The sequence below is a fragment of the Stomoxys calcitrans genome, chromosome 1 (genome assembly GCF_963082655.1).
Source record: "Stomoxys calcitrans chromosome 1, idStoCalc2.1, whole genome shotgun sequence".
Taxonomy (NCBI): Eukaryota; Metazoa; Arthropoda; class Insecta; order Diptera; family Muscidae; genus Stomoxys; species Stomoxys calcitrans.
Genome location: NC_081552.1, coordinates 249614450 through 249624449, shown reverse-complemented (window position 1 = coordinate 249624449; position 10000 = coordinate 249614450). Strand labels below are relative to the sequence as shown.

General features: G+C 39.7%; 1 protein-coding gene across 6 annotated transcripts in view; it reads left to right on the top strand.

Annotated features, from left to right (window-relative positions):
• Positions 1-9293, top strand: part of LOC106094816 (gustatory receptor for sugar taste 64e) — a 23835-nt gene extending 14542 nt beyond the window's left edge. For 3 of the 6 annotated variants that reach the window (XM_059370982.1, XM_059370976.1, XM_059370983.1), the window contains 2 exons: positions 8558-8647; positions 9060-9293. In XM_059370982.1, coding sequence (XP_059226965.1) covers positions 8558-8647; positions 9060-9137 — 168 coding nt within the window. In that variant the 3' untranslated portion in view covers positions 9138-9293. Of the gene's footprint in view, positions 1-8427; positions 8648-9059 lie in introns of those variants that run through there. The other 3 variants (XM_059370980.1, XM_059370977.1, XM_059370979.1) reach the window with 2 other exon arrangements.
• Positions 9294-10000: the final 707 nt, after the last annotated feature.

The window sequence follows — 10000 nt, the reverse complement described above, 5'->3', positions numbered from 1 at the left end:
ATACAAAACCAACAAAAAAGAAGAAAAAGGCAACCCTTTTATTAAGTCAAATATAAAGGTATTTAAATTTTAATGGCACTTTAAATTTTTTTTGAGGAAAATAACGAAAGAAGGCAAGTGCCACAGTGATACTGAAGTAACAAAAAGTGAAACGGAGTCAAAGACACCTGTTTCAAGTCGGATGGTGGTTTTAGGCTTTGACTGGACAGAGTAAAAATGTTCAGCTGGGTATAAATCAATTAAACATTTGTATACCCACCACCATAGGATGGGGGTATACTAATTTCGTCATTGTGTTTGTAACACCTCGAAATATGCGTCTGAGAACCTATAAAGTATATATATTCTTGATCGTCGTGACATTTTAAGTCGAACAAGCCATGTCCGTCCGTTTGTCCGTCTGTCCGTCCGTCCGCCTGTCCGTCCGTCTGTCCGTCCGTCTGTCCGTCCGTCTGTCCGTCCGTCTGTCCGTCCGTCTGTCCGTCCGTCTGTCCGTCCGTCTGTCCGTCCGTCTGTCCGTCTGTCCGTCCGTCCGTCGGTCCGTCTGTCGAAAGCACGCTAACTTTTGAAGTAGTAGAGCTAGCCGCTTGAAATTTTGCCTAAATATTTCTTATTAGTGTAGGTCGATTGGGATTGTAAATGGGCCAAATCGGTCCATGTTTTGATATAGCTGCCATACAAACCGATCTTGGGTCTTGACTTCTTGAGCCTCTAGAGGGCGCAATTCTCATCCGATTTGACTGAAATTTTGCACATAACGTTTTGATATCACTTCAAACAACTGTGCTAAGTATGGTTCAAATCGGTTTATAACCTGATATAGCTGCCATACAAACCGATCTTGGGTCTTGACTTCTTGAGCCTCTAGAGGGCGCAATACTCGTCCGATTTGACTGAAATTTTGCATGAGGTGTTTTGTTATCACTTCCAACATTTATACGAAGTATGGTTCAAATCGATCCATAACCTGATATAGCTGCCATACAAACCGATCTTCTGTCATGACTTCTTGAGCCTCTAGAGGGCGCAATTCTCATCCGATTTGACGGAAATTTTGCACATAGTGTTTTGATATCACTTCCAACAACTGTGCTAAGTATGATCCAAATCGGTCTATAACCTGATATAGCTGCCATACAAAACGATCTTGGGTCTTGACTTCTTGAGCCTCTATAGGGAGAAATTCTCGTCCGATTTGACTGAAATTTCGCACACAGTGTTTTGATATCATTTTTAAAAACTGTGCTAAGTATGGTCCAAATCGGTCATTAACCTGATATAGCTGCCATATAAACCGATCTTGGATCTTGACTTCTTGAGCCTCTAGAGGGCGCAATACTCGTCCGATTTGACAGAAATTTTGCATGAAGTGTTTTGTTATCACTTCCAACATTTATACGAAATATGGTTCAAATCGATCCATAACCTGATATAGCTGCCATACCAACCGATCTTGGGTCTTGACTTCTTGAGCCTCTAGAGGGCGCAATTCTTATCCGAATGGAATGAAATTTTGCACGACGTGTTTCGTTATGATATCCAATAACTGTGCCAAGTATGGTTCAAATAGGTCCATAACCTGATATAGCTGTCATATAAACCGATCTTGGGTCTTGACTTCTTGAGCCTCTAGAGGGCGCAATTCTTATCCGAATGGAATGAAATTTTGCGCGACGTGTTTCGTTACGATATCCAATAACTGTGCCAAGTATGGTTCAAATAGGTCCATAACTGTCATATAAACCGATCTTGGTTCTTGACTTCTTGAGCCTCTAGAGGGCGCAATTTTTATTCGATTTGACTGAAATTTCGCACATAGTGTTTTAATATAACTTCCAACAACTATGCGAAGTATGGTCTTAATAGGTCCATAGCCTGATATTGCTGCCATACCAACCGATGTAGCTGCCATACAAACCGATCTTGGGTCTTGACTTCTTGAGCCTCTATAGGGCGAAATTCTCGTCCGATTTGACTGAAATTTTGCAGATAGTGTTTTGATATTACTTCCAACAACTATGCCAAGTATGGTTCAAATCGATCCATAACCTGATAAAGCTGCCATATAAACCGATCTTGGGTCTTGACTTCTTGACCTTCTAAAGGGCGCAATTCCTATCCGATTTGACTGAAATTTTGCATGAGGTGTTTTGATATCATTTCCAACAATTGTGCTAGGTATGGTTCAATTCGGTGTATAACCTGATATAGCTGCCATATAAACCGATCTTGGGTCTTGACTTCTTGAGCCTCTATAGGGCGAAATTCTCGTCCGATGTGACTGAAATTTTGCACATAGTGTTTCGATATTACTTCCAACAACTGTGCTAAGTATGGTTCAAATCGATCTATAGCTTCATACAGCTCCCATATAAACCGATCTTGGGTCTTGACTTCTTGAGCTCCCATGTAAACCGTTCTCCCGATTTCGCTTCTTGAGGACCGAATCGGATTATAACTTGATATAGCTGCTCTTCCGTCCTTATGCATTATACTTTGGTTGCCTAAAAACAGATTCTGCGCAAAGAACTCGACAGATTCGACCATGGTGGAGGGTATACAAGTTTCGGCCCGACCGAACCTAGCACGCTCTTTCTAGTTAGATTTAAAGCCAAAATCTGCCAAATGTATAGACCCCATGTAGCTTTAAAACTACATCAAGCAACATTTTCTAAAATCTGCTTTTCAGCAGCTACTACCTGTTATTTGATCATCATTATGGTGATATAAAATTCCAACTTTTAATATAAACTACTGCACATCGAGCCTTGACAAATGTTTTTTTAAACATGTTTTCAAACTGAACATCAAAGTTTCTCCTCATTACTCATATCTCTGAATGCCAAACGCCAACTCTTTTCCACAATATCCATTTTATTTGATTTGAAAACAGTCGACTGTGGTATACAAATAAAATATTTGCTTAACATTTTAATGGCACTCTTTTCGTTGATGTTGAGGCTGTCTCTAAAGGTGTGCGTTCTTCCAACAAATGCCATTTGATTGAATTGGAAAAGTTTGTCCTTTTAAGCGAGCTCATATTAAAGTTTATTTGCTTTCCCCCTTTGAATCCCCCTAAGGTTATCATATCAATTTTCCCCTTTCATTTGGTTTGCTCGAAAAAACAAAAGAGAAAAATGTCAAAGTTTCATTGATTGATTGCCGTCAAATATTTCACAAAACTTGTGTACAACCACAATTGAATATTTAATGTGTGTTTGCTGAATGCCATCCTAATTGGCAGATAGGCGCATCTATAAATAATGATGGCGGTGCCCAAATTCCCGAAAAAAAAAACAAAAGAATCGTTTAGCGTTCAAAATAAAAGGGGTAGGCGGAAGAAAAAGTTGAGCTGTATACAGCGGTTTTAAATGCCAATGTGATGGCCAGGATGTATATGGGAATAGAACAAACAGAAGGTTTTCAATTTCATTTGTTTCCATTCATTCAAACCATCTGCCAAACATCATGTAATCAAGTTTCTGCCACAAAGTGTAACTAAATTCCCACCGGTATATCTATCAAACTGACAGGTATATGATATTTGTTTTACTGACAGCTCATTGTCAAATGCCACCGAAAGCTTTGGCTGCTGAGATTATTTAAAAACAAGTAAAAATCGGATCATAAATGCGCCTTTTATGGGGCCTAGACTTTAATTCGAGACATCGGTCTATATGGCAGCTATATCCACATCTGGACCGATCTGTGCCGTATTGCAGAAAAATGTCGAAGAGCCTACCACAACGCACTTTCCCAAATTTCGGCAAAATCGGACAATAAATGCGCCATTTATGACCCCATTACCTTAAATCGGGAGATCGGTCTATATGGCAGCTATATCCAAATCTGAACCGATCAGGGCCAAATTGAAGAAAGATGTCGAAGCGTCTAACACAACTCACTATCTCAAATTTCAGCTATATCGGACAATAAATGCGCCTTTTATGGCCTCAATACCTAAAACCGAGAGATCGGTCCATATGGCAGCTATATCCAAATATGGACCGATCTGGGCCAAATTGAAGAAGGATGTCAAAGGGCCTAGCACAACTCACTGTCCCAAATTTCAGCAAAAGCGGATAATAAATGTGGCTTTTATGGGCCAAAGACCCTAAATCGGAGGATCGGTCTGTATGGCAGCTACATCCAAATCTGAACCGATCTGGGTCAAATTGACGAATGATGTCGAAGGGCCTAACAGAACTCACTGTTCTAAATTTCAGCAAAATCGGGTAATAAATGTGGCTATTATGGGCCTAAGACCCTATATTGGAGGATCGGTCTATACGGCAGATATATCCAAATCTGAACCGATTTGGACCAAATTGACGAATGATGTCGAATGGCCTACCACAACTCACTGTCCCAAATTTCACAAAAATCGGATAATAAATGAAGCTTTTATGGGCCTAAGACCCTAAATCGGAGGATCGGTCTTTATGGCAGCTATATCCAAATCTGAACCGATCAGAGCCAAGTTGAAGAAAAATATCAAAGGGCGTAAAGCAACTCACTGTCCCAAATTTCAGCAAAATCGGATAATAAATGTGGCTTTTATGGGCCTAAGACCCAAAATCGGAGGATCGGTCTATATGGCAGCTATTTCCAAATCTGGATCGATCAGGGCCAAATTGACGAATGATGTCGAAGGGCCTAACACAACTCACTGGTCCAAATTTCAGCAAAATGGGACAATAAATGTGGCTTTTTTTAGGCCTAAGATCCTAAATCGGCGGATCGGTCTATATGGGGGCTATATCAAGATATAGTCCGATATTGCCCATCTTCAAACTTAACCTGCTTATGGACAAAAAAAGAATCTGTGCAAAATTTTAGCTCAATATCTCTATTTTTAAAGACTGCAGCGTGATTTCAACAGACAGACGGACGGACATGGCTAGATCGTCTTAGGATATTTTGATGTGTTGCAAACGGAATGACAAAATGAATATACCCCCATCCTTCGGTGGTGGGTATAATAAGTCATACATAATGAAGTCGCAGAGTGATTACATTTTATTTGGTTGGAAAATCACAACCGCCTATTGTAGTCCAACTAGAACACCTCAAAGTGAATAACATGTTTGCGTATAGCACCTTAAATCTTTGTAATGATACTACACTCACAGAATAAAGTTTGCTGAAAATAGCAAACATTGTCTGCTGAATATTTGTAGGTAATTTTGCTATTATTGTAGCAGTAGTTCTGCTATTACAGCAGTAGTTCTGCTATTACAGCAGAAGTTCTGCTATAACAGCAGTAGTTCTGCTATTTCAGCAGTAGTTCTGCAATTTCGGAACAGCAGGCTGACTGCTGAAAAGTTTGTTGTTTGCTGAAAATAAGTGTTCCTTGATTATGAAGGGAATGTTTAAAGAAAAAAAAGTTACAGTCCGATTCGAACCATAATGGAACTGAATGTTGGAGACCATAGTAAAAGTCGATGTGCAGAATTTCAGGCAATTCGAATAAAAATTGCACCCCTAGGGGTCTGAAGAAGAAAAACCGGGAGATCGGTTTGTATGAGAGCTATATCAGGCTGTAGACTGATTCAGGCCATAATTGACACGTATGTTGAAGTTCATGAGAAAAGTCGCAGTACAAAATTTCATCCCAAATCGGATAATAATTGCGACATGCCCAAGATGCCATGTGCAGGCCACCATAGCGCAGAGGTTAGCATGTGCGCCTATGACGCTACACGCCTGTGTTCGAATCCTGGCGAGACCATCAGAAAAAAAATGTTAGCGGTGGTTTTCCCCTCCTAATGCAACATTTGTGAGGTACTTTGCCATGTAAAACTTCTCTCCAAAGAGGTGTCGCACTGCGGCACACCGTGCAGACTCGGCTATAAAAAGGAGGACCCTTATTATTGAGCTTAAACTTGAATCGGACTGCACTCAGTGATATGTGAGAAGTTTGCGCTACTATTCCTGAATGGAATATTTATGAGAAAAATTTTCAATTTGCAGATGCACAAGAAGTCATGATCCCATATCGGTTTATATGATAGCTATATCAGGTTATGAGCCTATTAAAACCATATTTGGCACAGTTGTTGAAAGTCATAACAAAACACAGCTTGCAAAATTGCAGCGAAATCGGATAGCTGCGCTCTCTAGTGCCTCAAGAAGTCAAGATTCAAGATCGGTTTATATGGCAGCTATATCAGGTTATAGACCGATTTGAACTTTACTTAACATAGTTGTTGAAAGTCATAACAAAACACCTCATGCAAAATTTCAGCCACCTCGGCTAAGAATTGCGCTCTCTAGTGCCTCAAGAAGTCAAGAGCCCAGATGGGTTTATATGGCAGCTATAACAGGTTATGGACTGATTTGAACCATACTTAACACAGTTGTTGGAAATCGTAACAAAACACCTCATGCAAAATTTCATCCAAATCGGATGAGAATTGCGCACTCTAGCGGCCAAAAATTCAAGATCCAAGACCGGTTCATATAGCAGCAGTACCAGATTATGAATCGATTTGAATCGTACTTGGCACAGTTATTGGAAGTGATACCAAAACGCCTCATGCAAAATTTCATCCAAATCGGATGAGAATTGCGCCCTCTAGCGGCTCAAAAACTCAAGATCCAAGATCGGTTCATATAGCAGCAGTACCAGATTATGAATCAATTTGAATCGTACTTGGCACAGTTGTTGGAAGTGATACCAAAACGCCACATGCAAAATTACAGCCAATTGGGATAAGAATTGCGCTTTCTAAAAGCTGAAGATGTCAAGATTCCAGATCAGTTTATATGACAGCTACATCAGGTAATGTACCGATTTACGCCATACTAGCCACAGTTGTTGGAAGTGACACCAAAACACCACGTGCAACATTTCAGTCAATTCGGACAAGAATTGCGCCCTCTAGAGGCTGAATACATCAAGACCCAAGATCGGCTTATATCGCAGCTATATCAGGTTATGTACCGATTTGTCGGTCCGTCCGTCTGACTGTCGAAAGCGCACTAACTTTCGTAGGTGTAAAGCTAGCTGCTTGAAATTTTGCACAAATACTTCTTATTAGTGTAGGTCGGTTGGGATTGTAAATGGGCCATATCGGTCCATGTATTGATACAGCTGCCATATAAACCGATATTGGGTCTTGACTTCTTGAGCCTCTAGAGGGTGGAATTCTTTTCCGATTGGAATGAAATTTTGCACGACGTGTTTCGCTATGACTTCAAACATCTGTGCCAAGTATGGTTAAAATCGGTTCATAAACTGATATAGCTGTCATATAAACCGATCTTGGGTCTTGACTTCTTGAGCCTCTAGAGGGTGGAATTCTTTTCCGATTGGAATGAAATTTTGCACGACGTGTTTCGCTATGACTTCCAATAACTGCGCTAAGAATGATTCAAATCGGTCCATAACCTGATATAGCTGCCATATAAACCCATCAGGGATCTTGACTTCTTGAGCCTCTAGAGGGCGCAATTCTCGTCCGATTTGACAGAAATTTTGTACGTGGTGTTTTGTTATGACTTCTAACAGCTGTGCTAGTTACGGCGCAAATCGGTACATAACCTGAAATTACTTCCAACAACTGTGCCAAGTATGGCGTAAATCGATACATAACCTGATATAGCTGCCATTAAAACCGCTCTTGGACCTTGACTCCTTGAGCCGCTGGAGGGCGTAATTCTCATCCGATTTGGCTGATATTTTGCATGAAGTGATTTGTTATGACTTCCAACAACTGTGCTAGTTTCGACTCAAATCGTTACATAACCTAATATAGCTGCCATATAAATCGATCTGGGATCTTGACTTCTTGAGCCTCTAGAGGGCGCAATTCTCATCCGATTTGGCAGAAATTTTGTACAACGGCTTCTCTCATGACCTTCAACACACGTGTCTTATATGGTCTGAATCGATTAATAGCCTGATACAGCTCCCATATAAATCGATCTCTCTATTTTACTTCTTGAGCCCCTACAAGGCGCAATTCTTATCCGAATGAACTGAAATATTTCACAATGACTTCTACAATGTTCAGCATTCATTTATGGTCCGAATTGGACTATAACTTGATATAGCTCCAATAGCATAACAGTTCTTATTCAATATTCTTTGTTTGGCTAAAAAGAGATACCGCCCATAGAACTCGGCAAATGCGATCCATGGTGGAGGGTATATAAGATTCGACCCGGCCGAACTTAGCACGCTCCTACTTGTTTACTTCTTTTAAGGTAATTTGCCCATATCTTTACTGTGGGGTATCAAAAAGCCGGTTTTGTCCGACTTTGTCCGACTTCAACTAATTCGAGCTTGTTTTAAATGAGAAAAAGTCATTATTATGAAATATGCGAAAACGGCCTAGAGCACTAATTTAAAAATAATATAATCATTTGTCATTTCTATTGTATTATTACTGCCATGTTAAAAATTAATTGTCTCTTTGTTAGATAAATCTACAATTTAATTTACCATGCCTAAGCGATAACGAGCATATGAGACATACATAACTCATATTTATTTCTGGTTCTGTTCTGGTTTCTTCTGTTGTGTTCTTGTTCATGTTTGCCCACTCAATAGCTCAAACGTTTTTCCGAGGAAGTTAATGCGGATTGCACGGCATTGTCGGGAATGAAATTTTTCTATTTAACACGAAGTATGGTGCTCTCCGTAAGTATAATGGATAATGGGATAAAAAAATGCCATAAAAAGCTAATCTCATATGTGTGCGTGTGTCTTAAATCCTCTTAACGCACGCTGTAACATTTAAATTGTTGACTTGTGTATGTGTGAGTGAACATTGGACCAGGGATGAGAGAGAGAGAAGAAGAGAGTGCGTCTGTATATATCAGCACCCACACACAGAGTGTATAAATCTTCGTTGAAAAGTATTTTTAACTTTCATGGGATTTTAAAAACTCTCAGATTGTCAACAAACATACTTTGTTTGCAGACTAATGCTTTTTGTGTGTCCTTTTTGTGCACCCTTCCACTTCCTTTCTTGTTCCGTTTTTTTTTCTCTTGGTTTGTTCTGCTTCTGTTAAACTTTTTTTTTTTCAATTTTTTCTCACTGTTTGCTTAGGTGGCTGGCACCATATTGACCTATGAATTGGTCTTGCTGCAATTCAACAAAAAGGACCTTGTCAATGATTGCCAATAGATGCAGCAAATGAGAGGACACCAATACAGACCATAAACAGGAGAACAGCTTTAGTGGATTTTGGGAATGTCTTGCTCAAGTGAAATGTAATGGAGAAGCAATAAACACCAATTCAATAAACACTGCTATTAAATACTTTGCTTGGTTTCAAGTTCATTTTTTCGTGTCTTATTGGAAAGCCAATTTACATTGGTGTTCAATATAATAGCAGTAGAATGTAAACAGTAAACCACTTGAAAACTGGTAAAAAGCATAAAGTTCGGCCGGGCCGAACTTTGGATAGCCATGTAAATCACCTTTCGACAAAATCCGGTGAAAAATGCATACCTTGTGACCCATAGCGGCTATATCGAAATATGTTTCGATTTGGACCAAATACATTGGTGCAGCGAAATCGGATGAAAAATAAAGCTTTTATGGGGTTCAGACCCTTTATGGGCAGATCGGACTATATGGCAGCTATATTTAAATATATTTAGATTTGAACTATGTTCGGGTTCTATGTTGGGAGCTGTAAAATAACTCACAGCTTTAAATTTCAGCGAAATCGGGTAATAAGTAGAGCTTTTATGATCTTCAGACTCTTTATCTGCAAATCCGTCTATATGACAGCTATATTAAAATATAGTCCGATTTGATCCATATTTGGATCAGATGTCGGAAAGTCTTAAACTAGTCATTGTTTCAAATTTCAGCAAAATCGGATGAAAAACAAAGCATTAATGGGCATTAGACCCTTTATCGGCAGATCGGTCTATGTAGCAGCTATATCCAAATATGGTCCGATTAGGCCCGTTCAAGAACCTAACCAGCATGCAGCAAAAAGTTGTATCTGTGCCAAATTTCAGCCCAATATCTCAATT